This window comes from Lates calcarifer, linkage group LG19 (assembly GCF_001640805.2).
Source record: "Lates calcarifer isolate ASB-BC8 linkage group LG19, TLL_Latcal_v3, whole genome shotgun sequence".
Classification (NCBI taxonomy): Eukaryota; Metazoa; Chordata; class Actinopteri; family Centropomidae; genus Lates; species Lates calcarifer.
Window position 1 is genome coordinate 448,316 of NC_066851.1, and position 22,952 is coordinate 471,267.

Sequence of the window (22,952 nt, forward strand, 5' to 3'; positions counted from 1 at the left end):
GGACTTCTTTCGGCCGAACACGGGAGCAGACACAAGATCGGACTGGTAAGTGTTTCCCTAACAATTTCCTTGTATTGACCACCTTTCCTCACTATAATAGACATTTAATTCATATTTAGGACACTTTCACTCTCAGCAGCTTCATGTACAAAATACCACAAAGAACTTAATTGAATTGTCGTTCGTCAATTATGAACAACGCATCTTATCGTGCCATTGGACCCTGACCGAACTCCCCTCTCTTCCAGGTAGAGCCCAGCGCCGGTCCCGATACCTGTATTGTGACATGTTCAATACATATGCCATGTAACCAATCTACACTTACTACTCAAGATGCAAATATCCTGTACAACGCTCTGTGAATAATAAAGTGCAAAATGTCGCTGTTCATGTTTGTAGTCATTCGGTACAAGTAAAATCGTCATACTCTTCCCCCCACTATACAATATTTACAAGCAAGGCCGACAGTCACTGGTAACGAAAGCGCCCTTTCGTTACACCCCTAAGAGATGTATAATTTACTTGGAAGCTCATAGTCTAAGTAGCCATCTTGGTCTTCATGTCACATAATCCAAATATTAAATATTTTTAAATGCACACAATCTGGTGTAAGGATGAGGACGCAGGCAGCTGCTGCTGATGGCAGCTCTCTTGCAAGTTTATTAATTATTATTAACAAGCTGTACAATTTATCTGTACAGAGCAACAAAAAGGGGGAAAAAGAATTCATCAACACTAAACTCCCCCCCCCCAATCAGCAATACTTACTGGTGACAATATCATCATTTCATTTTTTTTACATATTGCTGAGAGGTTTTCTTTCTAACAACTTCAGATCAGCAAACATGCTAACATGGAAGTCTGGCCATTGTTTATTTTGTCTAATTTATTACCCAACACAATGTACTGCTGTCATGAACTTTTTCGTTTGTTCAGGCACAGTTTTTTTCTGTTGCTCTCTTCTGTTTGTCTTGACTTGAAATTGATGCATAATACTCACCGGTACTGGATTTAATGGTCTCCTTTCCCACACTCCTGGCCCACCAAGTCATACTGGTTGAGTCTGGATCCATCAGGTGCAACATCAACTGACTGGGAGGCATTACGACTCCAGATGTAAGTAACCTCTGTCTTAGTGTAGGCATCTGATGTAGAGAGAGCCAGGAGAAACTGATAACAATTCCAATCTTAAAAATCGTACTTCCTCATATTCAACTCACTGTCTCACAACAGAGCACCAGGATTTTGGTTGAAGTTGCAGAGATCACTTGTACATTTCCCCTGCATATCCTGACATCTGACAGAGGTATATTTATTCCTCCACAAAAATTCACACCATTATAATGAAATGTGGAGGGGGACAAAAAAAATTTAAAGTTAAATAAATAGATAAATAATAATACACTACAAGCAACCTTTTACTTAAGTTTGTGTTGGAAACAGCAAATGTATCCTTCAAAGTTAAAGTTAGGCCGAGGTTCAGGAACAGAAAGTAGAGAGCTGATATGGACTGTTTGGATGATGTAAATCTGCTGACACTTACAGCTGCCAAACTTGAGAGGACATGAGTGAGAGTCCATGGGGAAGTCTTCAAGGTGCATGGGACACTCAGCTTGAACTGTCAGCCTGGCAATAAATACACACATGCCCACAATTTGTTTAATTAAAAACATACAGAACCTGTTTGTCTCTATACTATAATTATTTAAATGTAATAACAAAGATAATGATTGCATTTTAAAATTATCTGAGATACAAGACACTGTTCTGACAAATAAATAAATGAAAAATTATAATTATTGAGGGCACAAGGTTTCCCAGCAAGGAACAGGGCAAGAATGAGAGGCATAATATCATGTAATACTAGATGGATTGCTATCAAATTAGGTACAAATATTTATGTTTCCATATGTATGATATTAATTAGTCCAATACTGTGCTTTATGACTGAAAAACAAATTACATAATATTACCTACTGAACATCATCATGTTGGTGTTGTCATTGCCAGCACGGTAGAATGCTGACTTTAGCATTGAGCTTAATGCAGCTCTGGGCCTTACTGCAGTCTATCAAATATGGAATGAACTTTTGTCAGTTTTGACTTATTTTAGATAAAACTGTGATTTTTCTTTTTAAGTAGAAGAGTACTAACATCTTCAGCCATATCTGTGTATTCTCTTTAAAAGCAAGGATCATTGTCATGAAATGTAGAGTTCAGAGTAGCTTGTTCTAATTCTAACTGAAATTATAAATAAGTCTGGTCAACATGCTTTGAGAAAGTAATGAAAGTAATCAAAATTTACCACTGTAAATGAGAGCTTTGCTCTCAATTGGTCCCTGAACAAATTAAGAATTAATGAAAAAATAAATAATAAATTGATAAGTGAAGTCAGGGAAGTCCAGCTCAGGCATTTTGCACTAACTGACTCTACACACATCATATTGGCCTGGGTAGGTATAGTCAGTGCAAGATGAGGCGAAAGAATGGATAGGGCCTTCAAATAAAGGGACATGTATCTACTGATGGTGAGAGAATGCCAAAGATGACACTAAAATGCATCCAGCATATCATGGGGGTTGGGTGCAGACGATTTGCAAGGGAGTCCTTCTGCAAAGCTTACACTGTACTAGGCCACATGAATAAGGAAGAGGAAAGAGAGGGTTAGGGTGAATTTAGATCAAGGGAAGTCACCTGGGCAAAGTTGTCTGAGACATCTGATTAGGTTACACCACCCTAATAAGGCATCAGGCGATTCTTTCAATAAACAAACACAGTACATGACTGGAGTTGGCTGATTGGATGATTCCATGAATAAACAGATGTACACGTGTTCTTAATAAAGTGCTTGTTAAGTGTAAATTTTACCTAGAAATTAGGAAAGAAATCAGGTACCTCATAGTGTAGAGCAAGGTTCCATCCTCCATGATCCTCAGCAGCTTGTTGGGCATTGTCATATTGTGGGCCACAGATTTCTTGCCATTGTGGAAGAAGGTGTCAGGGGTCCAGATCTTACTGGCCATCAGGTTGTTAAGAGGCAGAATGTTCATTGGTCCATGGAACTTAAGTCGCTCATCCTTCCAACTTTGACGGAAAAAAAACATCTACAGTGTACTCCTGAGAGAGACAAAGTAGGGAAAGTAATGCTGAAAGGAACTGTGACACTCTGAGAACCATATGTGGATATGTTCACATGTCAACTAGAGAAGCATATGTGTAATACATCAATTTATTGATTTTCATCTCAGGGATGTCATCCATACCAGTGTGCTGCCAAGTGAAATGTCATGACTCATCAGTGGCATCTAAGAATATAATTCAATTCAATTTTTATTTATATAGCGCCATATCACAACAAAAGTCATCTCAAGGCACTTTTCATATAGAGCAGGTCTAGACCATACTCTTTAAAATAGGTATATACAGAGAGAGACCCAACAAATCCCACCATGAGCAGCACTAGGTGACAGTGGCAAGGAAAAACTTCCTTTTAAGAGGCAGAAACCTCAAGCAGACCTTGACACACGGTGAGCGGCCATCTGCCTCGAATGGTTGGGTTGGGGGGGGGACATAGCATAGCATACCAATAATATAGCAGTAGTAATGATAGTAGTGATAATTAAAGTATTAACTGCTAACATAGCACTACAACTAATAGCAGTATAAGTAATTTCTAATTCTAACAGCAGGTGGTGAGTGGAATTGTAGGAGCAGCAGGAGACTTGTCATCACAGATCAGACTCTACAGCTCCAGAGGCAGAAATACCTGCAGAAAGAGACAGAAGAGGACAGAGACATGGAAGAGCACAATACTACAGGAAAGGGAAGATATTGAGTTAATAACATGTATTTATTGGATATGAATTCATACTGATGGAGAGAGACAGAGAGAGAGAGAGAGAGAGAGAGAGAGAGAGAGAGAGAGAGAGAGAGAGAGAGAGAGAGAGAGCTCATTGCGTCATGGGAGATCTCCCGGCAGTCTAGACCTATAGCAGCTAAGTGGATGGTTCAAGCCTGAGCCAACCCTAACTATAAGCTTTATCAAAGAGGAAAGTTTTAAGCCGACTCTTAAAGGTACAGAGGGTGTCTGCCTCCCAGACCGAAACTGGGAGAAAGGTTCCACAGTAGAGGAGCCTGAAACTGAAGGCTCTGCCTCCCATTCTACTCTGTGAACCACCAATAAACTGGCATTCTGGGAGTGCAGAGTCCTGGTGGGATTGTAGGGGACTATGAGATCTTTAAGGTAAGATGGAGCCTGACCATTAAGGGCTTTGTACGTGAGGAGGAAGATTTTGAATTCTATTCTGGATTTGACTGGGAGCCAATGTAGAGAGGCTAACACAGGAGAAATATGGTCTCTTTTCCTAGTTCCTGTCAGTAATTGTGCTGCAGCATTTTGAATCAGCTGCAGAGTCTTTAGAGACTTGTTGGGGCAGCCTGATAATAATGAATTACAGTAGTCCAGCCTAGCAGTAACAAATGCATGGACTAGTTTTTCTGGCATCATTTTGAGACAGAAAATGTCTAATTTTGGTGATGTTACGCAGGTGAAAGAAGGCAGTCATAGAAGTTTGTATTTATATGTGAGTTAAAGGACATATCCTGATCAAAGATAACTCCACTCCGCTGTAACTAGATCATTAGAAAATGTATTTCTGACGTGTTCAGGACCAATTATAATGACTTCAGTTTTATCTGAGTTCAGTAATAAAAAAATGCTTGTCAGCCACAAGTTTTAATGTCCCTAAGACAAGCCTGGAGTTTAGCTAACTGATGGGTTTCATTAGGCTCCATTGACAGATAAAGCTGTGTATCTGCATAACAATGTAAATTTATGGAGTGGTTCCTGATAATATTGCCCAAGGGAAGCATATACAGAGTGAAGAGGATTGGTCCAAGCACTGACCCTTGTGGAACTCCATGTCTAACTTTTGTGTGTATGGAGGAGTAGTTGTTAACATGTACAAACTGAAGCCTATCAGATAGATAGGACTTAAACCAGTTTAGTGCCGTTCCCTTAATGCCAATAAAGTGCTCCAGTCTCTGTAAAAGGATGTCATGGTCAATCGTATCAAAAGCAGCACTAAGATCTAACAAGACAAGTACAGAAACAAGTCCGTTGTCTGATGTGATCAGGAGGTCGTTTGTAACTGAGTACTGTCATATACAAAGTGAAGAGAACTGGTCCAAGGACTGACCCTTGTGGAACTCCATGTCTATGTCTATGTTATTAATGATGTGTAATAGGCGCCTCTTGCATTACAGAGGGTCTTTTTATATTGACACTATCCTGCCAGGCTACGTGGAATTCTTCCAGTTTGGTGGAACGCCACACTCTTTCAAGCCTACGTGCTGTTTGTTTTAGTGAACGGGTTTGGGAGTTGAACCATGGAGCTTGCCTCTTTCTCTTTATTGTTCTCATTTTTAGGGGGGTCGATGGAGTCTAGAGTAGTACGCAGTGAGTCTGCAACACTGTCTACAAGATGATCAAGCTGGGAGGGAGTAGCTTCTGCTAAATTAAGATGAGGCACTGGACTTAAGTTAGTCATTGGGAGTCATTTCCTTGAATTTAGCTACTGTATTATCAGAAATATTTCTAGTTAAGATGTTTTTTGCTCATAATACATAATCCAGCAGTATGACTTCAAAAGTGATTAAAAAGTGGTCTGATAGAACATAAATGTGATGCTGTGCAGTCTGTTACATGGTCATTCAAGGATCGGACCACACAAAACAAACAAACTTTCACTTCTCTCCAGTGATATCATGCCATGCACATAATCTTGGGTTTGTTTTTCTAGGTTTTGGGTGTAGTTTTCTACCCCAGTGCAGTGTCAGAGATTGGCAGTTTGCATGTTCTTCCTGTGCGTGTGTGGGTTCTCTCCAGGTTCTCCAGCTTCCTCCCATAGTCCAAAGACATGCAGGTTCTCTAAATTGTCTGCTGATGTCAATGTGAGTGTGAATGGTTGTTTTATTCATAATATCTTCATGTCATTAGTGGTGGACAGAGACCTCTGGCTTCCTTCCACTGGCTTCCTCCCACATGCAAGACATGCAAGATAGGTTAATTGGTGACTCTGAATTCCCCATAAGTGTGAATGTGAGTGTGTTTGCCCCGCAATGAACTTGTGATCTTTCCAGGGTGCACTCTCGCCTCTCGCTGAATGTCAGCTGGTATAGGCTCCAGGGGAGCAGCAGGAGGAGTCAGTACAGCCTGGAGCATATGGTATGATCAGTGGTGAACTGCAATGAAGAACTGGCGAGAAAGGGAAAACAGAGGGCAGGTTAAATAGGGAGAGTGATGAGGGGAAAGTGGAGACAGGTGTGGAAGGCTGCGCAGGTGTGCCTGGTCGTCGCTACTCAGAGAACTCAACCTCCGGCTCCGCCTCCCAGCCTGCAGCAAACGAGAAAAGAACACAAAACAGAAAATAATCCCTGAACCCTCCCCGATGCGGCCCCAGCTGCCGCATCATGACAAACCCTGTGAGCAGTTTGGATTTTTCTGTTGTTTTATCATAATTTTCTAATTTTATTATCGCCAGCTCTTATTTTTGAAATGTCAGGTTTGTTTATCAGTTGCATGTAATTATGTAGAGGGAACTGTGTGAGTAGCCAAAAAACTATATGAAACATGGAATTAGTTACTTGGTAAAGTCAAGTAGGTAATAGATTTAGGTGAAACACATTTGGGTGCTTAATCAATTAAGCAGACTAATCAAATTAGATATCCTTAGGAAAGGGTTTGGGCAGCACTGATTAAAAGAGAGAGGAAATGTGACTGTAGTGCCAAGGTGTACCCATACAGATCAACAATGCAGAGAGGAAAGGAGACACATGAAATCAGAATGAAGTCCCCATCAATCTGGGGAAAGCTATAAGACCATCTCCAAAATATTCCAGCTCCATCCATCCACTGTAAGACAAATTATTTATAAATGGGGGGCATTCAACATGACCACAACTCTGCCCAGAAGTGCATGCCCATCAAAACTGTCACCAAGAAGCACCAGAAAAATAATCAGGTAAAGGCAAACCCACACATCACCTGTAGAGAGTTGCAGAGCTCTCTGGCAGCATCTGGGATAAATGTACATACATCAGTTAGATGAAAAATCAGATGAAAGCTGAATAGACATGACATTCATGGGAGGGTTGCTAGAGGGAAGCCTCTACTCTCAAGAAAGAAAAAGGCTGTCCATTTAAACTTCAGAGAGCACTTGGACAAACCAGAGGCTTTCTGAAAATCCATTCTCTGGACAGATGAGTCTAAAATAGAATTATTTGGCCACAATCAAAACCATGTTTGGAGAGGTTTGGAGAACCTCCTTCCAACAGTGAAACATTGTGGTGGAAATATGAAGGCTGCTTTTCTGCCTCCAGATCTGGATGACTCCATATTATCCAGGGAACCATGAAATCTCAGGCCTATCAACAGATTCTTGACCAGATTCTCTTGCCATCAGTCAGGGAGCTGAAGCTAGGCCAGGGAAAAAAAGCTGGGTTATGCAACAAGACAATGACCCAAAGCATTCCAACAAAACTACCAAGGAATGGCTTAAGAGAAAGAGGATTCATACTCTGGATTGGCCCAGTCAAAGTCAAGACCTCAATCTGATAGAAATGTTGTGGCTAGACCTGAAACAGGCAGTATATACCAGATGTCCCTCCAGCCTCTCTCAACTGGTTGAGTTCTGCAAGGAAGAGTGTGCAAAAATCCCCAAAAGCAGATGCGAGAGACTTGTTAGTGGTTACAGAAGACATTTGGTTGAAGTAATGACTGCACTGAAACTTACTACTATTTTAGTACTACTCAGTGCATTTGTTTAATGTTGGTAGGCAATTGTTTAAAATTGTTGCTTTTGGAGTAGAGAACACAGATCCATTGAATAAGGAAGTCATAACCTCCAGTATTAGATTGATTGAATTTACTGCATTAATATTTATATTTAAATGAATATTTCTCTCCCGCGCTTTTCCAAATAAATTCTGCATAATGCTACAAACTGTAATACAGTCCTGTGGTTGGTGTGCCTTGCTTTCACCCATACCCCATAATTTCCTGGCAGTTATGGACAGAGCACAGGGTAGTTGATATAGATATGCTATTGTCTGTTGTTGTGGAATACTTAGTATATTATTGCACTGCTCTGTCTTCATATTCCTGGTAATTATGGTAGATTGATTTGGTGCTGGATCAGATGGGCTTACGTGTTTTACTCCATTTGTAGCTGGTGATGTTTGATGCTTCATGTTTATCAATTTTTCTGTCCAATATTTTGGTCAAGAGCTTATTATTGGGTTTGATAAATACTGAAGCCTATGGGAGCTGCAGCAGGGCTTTAGATAGTTAGTACTGTTGATTTAGTAAATACTAAAAACAATAACTCACTCCTAAAAACACCCCCTTTCATATCCAATCATGTAAATGCTTCTGGTTTTAAATACATGTGATTTATACCTTGATCCAAATTCAGTGTGGGTGAATTTGTGAAGCTCGCAACATTGAAAATCTAGTTAAAAATCCAACAATGAACATTTATTTTCGGAAACAATGTCTCTCCCTAATGTAATCTGTTTATTTTTAAACTACTTTCAACTGCAATAATAATCCCAATGCTATCTCCATGGGTAGATGGCACATGAGATCTTATTTTTATTTTGGTGAACTTTAATGACCATAACCATGCTGTTGTGATTTGCATGCTGTATACGAGAAGTGAGCAGGGTAATCTTTTACATTGAGTCATACTTTTATTAATACTGTTGAGAGCCTAAATTGTGTGAAATCATCCATGTCTGTGATGTATTGTGTTTTCAAATCAGGTATATCTCGTATCCTGTTATGAAACTGATCTGATGAAGTGTGACACCTGGCCAGGTTTAGACCTGTCAGTCTCAGATCCAGCTGTTCCCTGAGGCAAGTGTCAGCCATGATTTACATCAACATCACTGAGGCCTTCAGTCCCTGCAGCAGGGTGGGAATGTCTCTCAATGCTCCAGAGCAAACCACATTTCCACTAAGGACTACATGAAGTTGTACTATGAGAACAAACCATCATCAGTCATCTTCCAAAATCTGGTTCTTCATGTCTGTTTGAAGAGCACAGTGTAAGTCTGGCAGGATCAGGTGAACCACCCTTTCTTTCTAGGGACCCACACACACCACTAATGACCTGGTCATAGCTTTTCTCAAGGTTTTTCTTCAAAGAAAAGTAACAACATCAGTTGTTTGCTGAAATGAAAATGTCAACCATGTTGGACAAGTAATGACTGTGTGAACTATGAGTATTGTCTACCAGTGTACCATCATACTGGATATGATTGGTGAAGCACAAAAGCTTGAAGAGTAGAGGTCTGGGTAGATGGGGGATCAGCAAAGTGTTTAATTTTTTTACATGAGAAATCACAGTTTTCCCCCATTTTCCCAACAGGCTACAATGTTTTCTTTTAAACATGAGGGTGAATCTTCCAAGTCACAAAGTCTGGATTTATCACAAACCTTTCAACACTAAAAGATTTTGTGTGTAGAAATCCAAAAACCCTTGGGATTACTGACACCTGTGGCTGTTAAGTCCGCATCTGGTGCGAGCATCAATACAGTTCCTACAGACCCTGTCAGTCTCTTTACCAGCCCTCCCTGTTTGCTTGCCGACCATGGCGTTTACGTTGCCAAGCAAACAAACAAAAGTCAGCCAGGTAGCTGTAACATAGCTACAATGCAGGGATCCAGTGTTGCTTTGTTAGCCGATGAAGAAATGATCAAATGGCAAGCTTGTCGATTTACCAGCCGGATCAGCCCCAGGAGTTCCAGGAATTAGCAGACATTATCCACTTCACACAGTAGTTGTGAATTAGCCAGTTAATACCACAGTATCACAAAACACAGCTTTGCAGTAAAGACCAAAACTGAACGAAAGTCCCCCCATAAACCAATGCCCTGCTGATGATGACTCTAGTTTTCCCCAACATCGGTCCAATTCATGTTTGGCCAAATGAGCTTCATGAGATAAATTTTTCTGTGTTTTTATATTGTGCAGAGATTGTGTTGGACTATTTCTTGTGCTGGGGGGCAGGCTGTTATTTCATAATGGTGGCAAATTCAAAGCTAATGATAGTACAGTGCAGGTGCTATAACGGCACAGGTGACAGACTTTTTTGTGGCAGGGCACTCGAGCAAGCATAAACTTCAAATCCTGAAAACTGAACCTACGTTCCTTACATGGAAAACAGTCTGCAGGGTGTTATAGGCAATGTAAAAGTCCAAGAAAGGCTCATTCTTTATGTCACGTTACAATCTTTTCACGCATTGGCAATAAAAAGCAAAATTACATGTAAATTGCTTCTTCCATACAGTACCTTTAATGTTTGTCTGTATAGGAGGTATTTCAGTTAGTGACCTGTCTCAGACGTCTGGCAGAAAAGATACACCTCTTACACTATTTCAATTGATAAAGCTGCTTACATTGGCTATGTAATAGCTTCACCTGTGAAACACAGTTAACAATGACCTGATGTTACAAAGTAGTATTATTAGTATTATTATATCTATACCAGCTATGTTAGATGGAAGACACTCTGAGCACAAGACATATGACAGCCCGCTGACAGCCTGAGTTTGACAGACAACATTTCAGGGACTCTGAGAGCATAAGGTTAAAAGTTTTCTGGTGCACTACACAAGAGAGTGATAAAATGAACCCAAAATATATATAAAATAAAAAATGTCTTCCTTTTGGTTTCTCAGATTTATAGAACAGAAATGTATGCTGTAGCTGACAACAGAACACACCAGTCTCATTTAAAAATGAGGGCTTCATCTGCTTTCAGAATGGAAAACTCAACATACAAATTAAGCAGATGAATTAGGATCCTGAAGCCTTTCACTGTATTTTTGTTTTCAGAATAGTTGCGTGAGAAGCACAGACAGGACATTATAATCCAGTGATGGGAAACCTTCACAAACAATGAGGCAAAGAAGGCAGCAGGGGGGCATCCAATCTATCAGGGAAAGAAGGAGTGTGCCTTTATGTGTGCATGCCTTTGTGCAAGTGTGTTCTTGTATGGGGGATGTGTGTGTGTATCAGAGCTATCAAAGGCAGAGAAAAGACACTGGCGGAGTGAAATTATCTGCTGCAAGTTTGATGGAGACATGGTATGAATTAAACATGAGACCATCTCTCTCTTTTTCTTTCTTTAGAAGGTGCTGTCTCAATCATGACCACTTCCATCCCTCTGCCCCTCGCTTCTATGCCACTTAAATATTTGAGAACCGTCAGGTGGGGGTGGGGAGAGGTTTGGTGGCTGGGATTGTGATGGAAAAACTGACCAAACCTTTTAAGGAAAGAAGCACTGTGTTTTTGTGTGTGTGTCTGTGGTTGTGTGTGTGAAATATAACATGTATTTGCATGAGCTGTAGCAGTTCAGTGAGGAGTGTCCCTCTATGTCACTGGTCAACTATGACCACTTCAATATCGTAAAAAATAAAATAAAATAAATTAGTGTTACCTTGACTTTCCCCTAAAAGACAGGTTTGGATTCATTCATTCATAGCACAAAGCTGATACAAATCTTCGGCAGTCAATCAACTTTTTTGAATCCAGTCTTGTCTCAAAATCAGCTGATCATAAAACAAATTGTAACGTGAAATAGTCAAGGGTGATTAAAAAGTACAGTAGTAAAAATAATAATATTAAAAATATCCTAATCCTAATATTAAAAATATGAATATTTACTAATTAATATAACATAAAGTAATAGGATTTAATTTACATTAAATCCACCGCGGGGCACCAGATAGCCAATTCATTAAATCAGTCTCATAAAATTAACTAATTAATAATTTGGAATGCAATACTCAATTCAATTCAATTCAATTTTATTTATATAGCGCCAAATCATAATAAAAGTCATCTTAAGGCACTTTACATATAGAGCAGGTCTAGGCCATACTCTTTAAAATAGGTATTTACAGAGAGAGACCCAACAAATCCCACCATGAGCAGCACTAGGCGACAGTGGCAAGGAAAAACGTCCTTTTAAGAGGCAGAAACCTCAAGCAGAACCGGAGGCAGAAAGAGAGAAGGGGGAGGAGTGGGTTAGAGAATACCAAGAGAAGAACATAACATAACACGGGTTCCATGTAAAAAATGTAAGGTGATACTGTAGTGTCTGATGTTCCATATATGGTTTTTACTCTCTTGGAATGCCTGAAGTTCCATGTATGTCTTTCTATTCTTTGGGTTCATGTTTAGGTTAGTAGCCATGAACATATACATATAAGGGACAGGGAGAGGGCCTTTCCTCCCTTCTCTCTTTTTCTTGGAAAAGTGAGGTCATTGAGGGAGAGCCCGATGTATCGCTATAAATTGTAAAGACAACTAACATATATATACTGGTGTTTAGAGCTGTTAAGGAGAGAGATCCATATTGGCTCGGATCCTCTCACAAGCTACTGCAGTGCTTGTTTTGATGCTGAACTTCTTTGTAATAAACTTCTATATGCAAGAAAGACAGTGTCAGCGGAGATCTTCTCTTCATCATCTTCATATCATCACCATCAAATATACCACAATACCAATAATACAATAGTAGTAGTAATAATAATAATAATATATTTTATTTATAGTGCACTTTATATTTTAAGAAAATCTCAAAGTGCTACAAAAGTAGTCAAAATGAATTAAAAACAGTTAAAAGGAATAAAACATCAAAATTTACACAAGAAACAAAATTACAGGTTAAAAGATTTTTTAAAAAGGTACGTTTTTAAACCCTTTTTAAAACAGTTTATTGACTGTGGAGCCCTCAGATGTTCAGGGAGGGTGTTCCACAGTCGCAGAGCAGAAGAAGAGAAAGCTCGGTCTCTGAGAGTGCGGGACTTGTTCCTTGGAGGAGGAAGTCTGTAGCTGTTGGTGGAGCGGAGTGAGCGTGCTGATGTCTGGGGGGTGAGAAGTTCTTTGAGGTACTGGGGAGCGTTTCCATGGATGCACTGGAATGTGAGGAGGGAGATTTTATATTCAATCCGGGCGGAGATGGGAAGCCAGTGCAGAGAGTGAAGGGTGGGTGTGATGTGTTCATATTTACGTACTCTCAGAAGGATCCTAGTGGGACTATTTTGAATGTGTTATAGCTTCTGGATGCTCTTCCTGGGGATCCCACTGAGAGCAGACAAAGGCGTGGACGAGCTTCTCAGCATCTCTTAGGGTGAGTGTGGGACGGAGTCTGGCTATGTTCCTGAGGTGATGAAATGATACTTTACAGAGGTGATTGATGTGGACCTCAAAGGTCAGGTGGAGGTCAAACCTGATGCCAAGGTTGGTGACTGTTGATGATAGTGGGATGTCCTTACCAGAAAAGGTAATGCAGGTTATGGTGGAGTTCCGTGTCTGATGAGGGGAACCAATGAAGATGGCTTCTGTCTTAGAACTGTTTAGCTGGAGGAAGTTATGCTTCATCTACGCCCTTATCTCTTCCAGACATGTGGTGACTATAGAGTGAGGTGATGCTGCTGATGATGGTGAGAGAGTGTCCGTCCTCATGTATAACTGTGTGTCATCAGCGTAGCAATGGAAAGCTATCCCAAAGCGACTGATGGCTTTGCTGAGGGGAAGCATGTACAGTGTGAACAGGATGGGACCAAGCACTGACCCTTGTGGGACCCCACAGGTGACACCATGTGAGCGAGATCTGGATCTCCCCATGGCAACATATTCAGATCTGTCAGTGAGGTAGGACTTAAACCAGCTCAGTACTGTACCGTTTAGGCCAACAGTGTCATGAAGACGTTGGAGGAGTATGTGATGATCAACCGTGTCAAATGCTGCAGATAGGTCGAGGAGGATGAGGAGGGATGGTGAACCGGAGTCAGCTGTCATCAGCAGATCATTTGTAACCCTCACTAAGGCTGTTTCCGTGCTGTGGGAAAAACGGAAGCCAGATTGAAACTTTTCAAAGATATTGTTGAGATGGAGGTGATCCTGAAGATGGCCGGCAACAGCTTTCTCAAGAACTTTGGAGAGAAATGGCAAATTGGATATGGGCCTGTAGTTAGCAAGAATCTGAGGGTCAAGGGTGGGTTTTTTGAGAAGTGGTTTGATTATGGCTGTTTTTAAGGCTGATGGGATGTGACCAGTCTGAAGAGATTGGTTTATGACCATGGTAATAAGGGGACTAAGAGCAGAGCTGTGTGCTTTCACCAGGGCGGAAGGGAAAGGGTCGAGGGCACAAGTGGAGGGTTTCATCCCCTTGATGATATCTTGCACCTCAGGCTGAGTGATGTCAGGGAAACAGCAGAGGGACGTTGCAATATCAATCTGGGGGTTAGGGGTTGAAATAGAGGAAGAGGAAGGAACAGAGAGGGAAGAGCAAATTGTTTCAATTTTGGTTGTGAAAAAGTCCATGAAATTATTGCAGCGATCTTCTGTAATTTCTGTGAGTGGAGGGATTTGAGGTCGAAGGAGATGACTTATAGTGGAGAACAACTGCTTGGAGTTTCCAGGGCTGCCTTGAATTATGTTGGAAAAGAACTGTGACCGAGCGTCTTTGAGGGATTTTGAATAAGACTTTTGGTGGTCTCGATAGGCCAGCTTGTGGACAGTAAGTCCAGAGGCCTTGTATTGTCGCTCAAGGGCACGTCCAGCTGCCTTCATTTTCCGGAGTTCACTTGTATACCAAGAAGCAGAGCAGGAAAATGTTACTGTCCTGACTTTGATGGGTGCATGGAGATCTAGGATGTTGCTCAAGGTTGTGTTGTAATAGTCCACAGAATCAGAGACTGATGATGTGTGCACATGGTGGAGGTGTTGAAGGTCAGATTTTGGAAGCCAGATTTTGTGTGTCAATATTTTTCAAATTTCTGAAACATATTTCACGCTTGGGCTTGATGTGCGGGGATGGAAAAAGTAGCTCCATTGAGATTACTTTGTGGTCAGACACCCCCATGTCAAATACAGATGGGGCACTTATAAGGGAAGAGTTGGTGATAACCAGATCCAAAATGTTCCCCTTGGTGTGAGTGGGGACGTCAACATGTTGCCTGAGATTTAAGCAGTCCAGTAACTGCAGGAATTCGGAAGCCAAATGACAAGAAGGGGTGTTTACATGGATATTAAAGTCTCCAAGGATAATGATGTTTGAGGAAGTAGAACAGAAGGTTGAAAGAAGATTGTACATCTCTTGGATGAAGCGTGGGTTTGGTTTGGGTGGCCGGGAGATTAAGAGAACTGTCATGTGGTGAGGATACCTGCTGTTGAATGCTAAACATTCAAAAGACGACAGCTCCGGGAGGGGCAGGGAGGACAGGGCCAGATGACTGCGATACATGACAGCCAGGTCACCACCACAACCAGAGCTGCGGGCTTGTTGGAGGTAACAGTAGCCAGGAGGACAGGTTTCATTTAAAACATAGAAAACATCTGGTTGTTGCCAGGTTTCTGTGAGACACATTATGTCCAGGCATTTGTCCCGTATATAATCATGTATGAGACATGATTTGTTTGTGAGAGACTGGACATTGAAAAGTTCGATTTTAATGTTGGATGGAGTAATGTGACGCTGTACTCGTTTAAGTAGGCTAAAATCCACCTTGCGTTTACCGTCTGGCTCCATGAGTAGCGCTGTTGCAGCCACTCCCGTGCCACTGCTACAAGTCCACAGAGTGTCAGCGCTCTGATGACGTGGGAGAGATGCGACGGGGCGAACAGCAGACCAGACGGAGGGTATGGCGTCGCCACACCGGGAGAAAACAAACTTTTGTCGGGAGCTTCTGTGGATATACCGGGGCCGGCGTAAGAGCCCGAGTTCCTTTATGACCGATAGACAAGCGGGAGTGTTGTAGTTGTTTAACCTTATTTGAGCTGCAGAGAAGTTCGTTATGCCAGGCATGTCGGCTCCGCATCTGTTGTCACCCACCGGCCACAGAGATCGCACACAGAGGAGGAGAAGCACTCAGGAGAGAAAGAGATAGCTGTGGCCGGTTTGCTGCCTTGCTAACCGCCAACCCCGCTTGCTTCCAACCGCTGGAAAAAAAAAGTCAGTGCATTAACCTAGCAAATTTGCTATAAAATGCTCACAGAGGATAGCGGCAAGAGAAGTTTGGTGTTTCGGTTACTCGAGAATTGAGGATTTGATGATTTGAGGGGGAGAAGCGGCGAACAAACAACGCCAGCGTCCTCTCCCACCATTCACCACCATCAAATCAAAAGGCTTCTGTTTTTTTGAAAAATGTGGTCATGGTAATGATAGTAGTGATAATTAAAGCATTAACTGCTAACGTAGTAATAAATCTAATAGCAGTTTAAGTAATTTCTAATTCTAGCAGCAGGTGGTGAGTGGAGTTGTAGGAGCAGCAGGAGACTTGTCATCACAGATCAGACCCTACAGCTCCAGAGGCAGAAATACCTGCAGAAAGAGACAGAAGAGGAGAGAGAGACGGAAGAGCACAATACTACAGGAAAGGGAAGATACTGAGTTAGTAACATGTATTTTTGGGATATGAATCCATACTGATTGAGAGAGAAGGAGAGAGAGAGAGAGAGAGAGAGAGAGAGAGAGAAGCTCAGTTCATCATAGGAGATCTCCTGGCAGTCTAGGCCTATAGCAGCATAACTAAGGGATGGTTCAAGCCTGAGCCAACCCTAACTATAAGCTTTATCAAAGAGGAAAGTTTTAAGCCTACTCTTAAAGGTACAGAGAGTGTCTGCCTCTCAGACCGAAGTTGGGAGAAGGTTCCACAGTAGAGGAGCCTGATAACTGAAGGCTCTGCCTCCTATTCTACTTCTGGAAACTCTGGGAACCACCAGTAAACCAGCATTCTAGTGTAGGAGCGTAGTGTCCTAGTGGGATTGTAGGGGACTATGAGATCTTTAAGATAAAAACGTCTTTTTTGTCACTAACCTCGGTTGGAAGTTTACTCCTGTGGATGTACAACCAGTGAGGTTAGTAATATGTGTGTTTTTACTATTTGGACTTGGCATCCAGAGACCCTTTCAGCCACGGCTCCATTGTTTACACCTGGGATCAGCTGTTAGCACTGAGCAACACAAAGGTACTCCCTGGAGCAAGACCGGAGATCCCCGTGGAACTAAGGAGAAGGAAAAGGGGCTGCAGAGCTGGAGTGAAGCGCCAGGAGAAGAAAAGAAGGTATAAAAATTGTATACCTGTCTGTCATCATGGGGAATGTGAGAAGAGCAAACAGCTCTAACCAGGCTAGTACTGGGATTGTAGCCTCATGTGCTTCACTGAATCTTGGCTGAATGAACTCACTCTGGACTCACACTTTTCACTGGACGGTTTTCAGTTCGTGAGAGCAGACAGGAATGCCAAGGGCAGCAGTAAGAAGAAAGGAGGGGGCATTGTGATGTTTGTGAATGACAGATCCAGGTCACATCAGGGTAAAGGAGCAGTTCTGTGGCAGTGAAACTGAACTGCTAGCAGTTAGCATGCAGTCATACTATATCCCGAGGGAGTTCTTACATGTTATAACAATAACTGCATATATCCTCCCCTCAGCAGATGCCACTGCAGCCTGTGAGCTGCTGCACACTGTTGTATCACAACTCCAGACATCACACCCCCATGCCCTGCTACTGATCTCCAGTGACTTCAACCATGCTTCCCTGTCCTCTATTCTCCCCACTTTCACTCAATACATGAAATGCAACACCAGGGACAACAGAACATTAGACTTTCTGTATGCAAACATCAACAATGCATACAGCTCTTCACCCCTCCCCCTGCTGGGCCGATCTGACCACAACCTGGTGCATCTGATCCCTGCCTACAGACCCTTGGTAAACAACCACCTACCAAAAGGTATGTGGGAGATGGACTGAGGTCAGGAGGCCAGTATGGCTCAGAGGGACTACTGTGACACCACGGATTGGGAGGGGCTGCTGAATGAGAAGAAGAGAGTTTTTAAAACTGGTAATAAGGTGGAGATGAAGAGGGTGCAGAAGGAGCTGAGGAGGGAGATTAGGAGGAGCAAGGACAACTACAGGAGGAAGCTGGAGGGGCACCTTCAGGGGAGCAACACCAGAGAGGTCTGGAGAGGCCTAAAAACTATCTCTGGACACAGAAAGGACAGTGGAAGGGGCCCAGAATATGGTGACAGTGAATGGGAAAACGAACTGAACCTGTCTTTCAACAGATTTGACTGTTCCAATGTTCCCTCCCCCAACCACAAGATCCCAGACCCAACAGTACCTCTATTTCAATGGCACTTCCCCTGATGGCATCAGCGCCAGACTGCTCAAGGACTGTTCAGATCAACTTTGTGAGGTTTTTCTGCACATCTTTAACTTGAGCCTCCTTCTGGAGAGCATTCTGTTCCTGTGGAAAACATTCTGGGTGGTCCCAGTTCCAAGGACTGCACATCCCAGTGAGCCAAAACACTTCAGGCCAGTAGTCCTAACCTCTCACCTGATGAAGACAATGGAGAGGATTTTCCTGAGCCACCTCCAACACCTGGTGTGCGACGAGATGGACCCCCTGCAGTTCATCTATAGACCTGGCATTGGTGTGAAAGACGCTGTCATCTTCCTGCTGCACAGTACAAATACCTGGGTGTTTACCTCAACAATAAATTGGACTGGTCTAATAACACCAACGCCCTGTGCAAGAAGGGCCAGAGTCATCTCCATCTACTGAGAAGACTGAGGTCCTTGGGAGTGTGCAGGTCACTGCTAAGGACTTTTTATAACTCTGTGGTGGCTTCTGCCATCTTGTATGCAGTGGTCTACTGGAGTGGATGCTCAGAGAGAGACAGGAAGAGACTGAATAAGTTGGTCAGACATGCAGGCTCTGTCCTGGACTGCTCTCTGGACTCCATTGAAGAGGTGAGTGAAAGGAGGATGTTGGCCAAGCTAACATCTATCATAGACAACCCCTCCCACCCCCTGCATGAGAGTCACCCACAGGGGTGACCTGAGCAGCTCTTTCAGCAACACACTACTGCATCCCGCAGGTCATTTATTCCAACAGCCATCAGACTATAATAAACCTGCACTCTGGACTCTACTTCTGGTCACTTTTTTTTTTGCACATACTTTCATCTACCTCACTGATTATCACCATTTTTCTGTAATACAAACTGCACATTTATGTCATTATGTCATCATTATCCTTGGAGACTTTAATGTGTTGTTTTTTTGCATTTTAATTTTTATCCTCCTGTGTCTCTTTTATATTACATTCTTTTGTCTATTCTTAACTCTTGTTTTGTTCTCACTGCTGTAATGAATGAATTCCCCACAAGTGGGATAAATATAGTCTATCTTATGTGTGTGTGTGTGTGTGTGTGTGTGTGTGTGTGTGTCTGAGAAACAATGGCAAGATGGCTGACTTAAGATTGTTCTTTTGTCTTAAGCCACATGGCTTAAAATAAAGGAACTGTAACAAAGATGGCGGAATCAAAGATGGCCTCTAGGACTGACCATATATCAAGGTTAACAAAGAAGTGTTTCTTTGTTTAGTGCCAAGACAGAAGGTGTCAGAAAAAGGGAGAGGTTAGCAAGTTTTATGCAAGACAGTGATATATACGTGTGTGTGAAAATGCTAACAACCAGTAACCTGACTATAAACAGACAGAACAACAGCGCTCAAGTAATACATTGAATTAAATCAATACATACTCTGACTATGCTTAGCCAAGCTGTGCTGTGCAAGGTAATGTAAACTAGGCCCAGTTGCTGTCACAGCCTCACTGTGATCAGTGAATTCCAGTGTTCTTGTTTGTGTTAGGGCTTGAGTATACTGAACCCCAATGCTGAGTCATACAACAGAACACCAGGAATAGCAGAAGCAATGGACATGTATTGCACACAGCAATAACACAGTAGGTGGATAGGGAGAAATGGGCAGAGGGGGAGAGTCTGAAGGTCTGGTAGTGGAGCAGGAGAGGGGGAAGAGTTTGGGGGAAACCTAGAGGCTTTAAGACATGGCTAGGGAGCAACAGGAGTGGACAGCAGCATTGGGAGAAGTCTAGGCAAGGAGAGACAGGGTTGCTTAAACTCGAGCACAGAGAAGACAAAAGCTCAGGAACAACTACACAAATTCTAACTGAGAAGCCAGATGTTACCATGAGGGCTGATGGAACAAACGAGCAGACCGGGGTGGATGAACGGGCAAGTAATTGACTGCAGCTGTGCTGGTGCCATGCCACGCTCTTGTAGAAAGAGCACACACACACAAACAAACACAGAAGGGGTGCTCAGCATAGAAGTCTGAGAGGAGGGAGTTGTCCAGAATGAAGGAGGGGGTAAACCAGGACTGCTCCTCTGGACCGTATCCCTCCCAGTCAACAAGAAACTGGAACCCACTGCCCCGGTGCCACACATCCAGGATGCGCTGGACAGTGAATACAGAGGCCAGGGGTGGTGATGGCAGTTTGCCAAATGCTGGTTACAGGCTTCAGTTCTTAATAATGCTGCACAGGTCTCCTTCCAAACCAAGCGATAACACCAAAGATGATATTGGACAGACGTAACAGCAACTTCTTCCTCCTGGGAGGGGGGGCTGATAACCATACATCGCAGTGAAAGGTGTCATACCTGTAGCTGAGCTGGAGAGGGAATTATGGGCATACTCGACCCAGGGCAGGTGTGAGCTCCACGACACAGGGTGGCGGGCAGTGACACAGCGAAGGGCTGCCTCAAGGGATTGATTGCGTACCAGTTCATGCCTTTTGGCCTAAGCATAGTGACCTAAGGGGGTATTGAAGGCCGTCTTCCACTCATCTCCTTCTCTGATCCTGACCAAGTGATAGGTGTTGCGAGATCGAGTTTAGTAAAGACAAAAGCTTGGTGGAGCCGTGTGAAGACAGAGTCCATGAGGGGAAGTGGACTGGCTCTCACCGATGACTGTGTGGAATGATGATGGCGGCGCGTGCACACTGCGTTTTTGTGTTTTTCGTCATGTGAGTCACAGTGTTTTTGTTCGTCTTCGTTGCGTCTACCTGTCTTCAAGCGCAAATACAGTCGGGAGTTTCTGTTAAATGTCAACAGGACCAGTTTTCACAAATTAAACCCCGTGCAAGAAGAAGAGCTACGAGACTACGGTCTGCTCCGGAGGCCTGCTACATCACCGACCCCCAGTCCTGCACCTCGCCCACAGTGGAGGCAACACAAGTGGCGACAGAGGAAACAGAAGCGGGGTAAGCGTGGAGGTATCCGAGCCAGGCTAGCAGCTAGCCCACACAAGCCGGCTATCCCCACCATCATACTGGCCAACGTACACTCTTTGGATAATAAACTGGACTACCTACGCCTTCTACGGACAACCCAGAAGTCTGCGGGACAGTACTGTGTTTATGTGTTCACGGAAACTTGGCTCAACAACAACGTTACGGATCCTGACAACATTCCTGGTCGTGTGCTGAGGGACTGTGCCGGAGAGCTCACGGATGTCTTCACAGACATCTTCAACATCTCGCTGAGCCAAGCTGTTGTCCCCACCTGCTTCAAAACTACCACCATCATCCCTGTCCCGAAGAAGTCGTCGCCCTCCTGTTTCAACGACTAGTGTTGAAACACATCAAGACTGTCCTCCCACCCTCCCTGGACCCCTTCCAGTTTGCGTATCGGCCCAACCGCTCGACCAATGACGCCATCTCCACTGCCCTCCACTCAGCTCTCACACATCTGGACAAAAAAGACTCCTATGTCAGAATGCTGTTCATAGACTTCAGCTCAGCATTCAACACAATCATCCCGCAACAGCTCATCACAAAACTGGACCAGCTGGGATTAAACACCTCACTGTGCAACTGGCTGCTGGACTTCCTGACGGGGAGACCTCAGGCAGTTCGGGTCGGCAGAAACATATCCAGCACCACCACACTGAACACGGGGGCCCCCCAAGGATGTGTGCTGAGCCCCCTCCTCTTCACTCTGCTGACCCACGACTGCACACTGTCGCAGAGCTCCAACCTCCTCGTCAAGTTCGCCGATGACACAACTGTGGTAGGTCTCATCAGCAACAACGACGAGACAGATTACAGGAGCGAGGTGAGCCGCCTGGCCTTGTGGTGTGAACACAACAATCTCTCTCTGAACGTGAAGAAGACGAAGGAGATTGTTGTGGACTTCAGGAGAAGACGCCCCCAGCATGCCCCTTTGACCATCAATGGTGTTATGGTGGAGAGGGTGAGCAGCACCAAATTCCTGGGTGTGCACGTCACTGAGGACCTCTCCTGGACCACCAACATCACATCACTGGCCAGCGCCTCTACTTCCTCCGCAAACTGAGGAAAGCTAGAGCCCCGGCCCCCATCATGCACATCTTCTACAGAGGCACCATCGAGAGCGTCCTGACCAGCAGCATCACCGTGTGGTACGGCGCCTGCTCCATGTCCTGCAGGAAGAACCTCCAGTGCATCGTGAGAGCAGCTGAGAAGATCGTCGGTGCTTCTCTCCCCTCCCTCCAAGACCTCTACACCTCTTGCCTCACCCGCAAAGGCCCTTTGCATTGCGAGAGACCCCACCCACCCGTCACACAGCCTCTTCAGCCTGCTGCCATCGGGGAGGAGACTGCAGAGCCTGCGGGCCAGGACCAGCAGACTGCAGGACAGCTTCGTCCACCAGGCTGTCAGGATGCTGAACTCTCTCCCCTCTCGCCCCCCCCCACACACACACCACCTGGACTCTGACTCTCTCCCTGCTCTGCCACCCCCCTCCACACACACACACACACACATCACCCGGACTACAACTCCCTGCGCCCCGGGAGCGCCCTCCACACACACGCACACCCTGGTCTCTAAAAACTCTCACTGAAGTGAACTCTTCTCCTCAGGAAAACAACACACAGACATTTTAATCACCACCAGCACTACCATACATTTGCACTACTTGCCTTGTCTATTCTAGACTGTTTACATTGTACAGTTCTTATTTATTTCTTTTTAAATATTTATTTCTTTTTAAATATATAGACATTTAGGTCTACTCTTGTCACAG

The 22,952-nt window shown here is 43.7% G+C and overlaps 1 protein-coding gene across 1 annotated transcript in view; it reads right to left on the bottom strand.

Annotated features, from left to right (window-relative positions):
* Positions 1-22,952, bottom strand: part of gabra2a (gamma-aminobutyric acid type A receptor subunit alpha2a) — a 78,514-nt gene that overhangs the window by 37,012 nt on the left and 18,550 nt on the right. Inside the window, 5 exon segments of the mRNA XM_051078333.1 lie at positions 977-1,037; positions 1,039-1,145; positions 1,544-1,626; positions 2,896-3,098; positions 3,100-3,117. Coding sequence (XP_050934290.1) covers positions 977-1,037; positions 1,039-1,145; positions 1,544-1,626; positions 2,896-3,098; positions 3,100-3,117 — 472 coding nt within the window.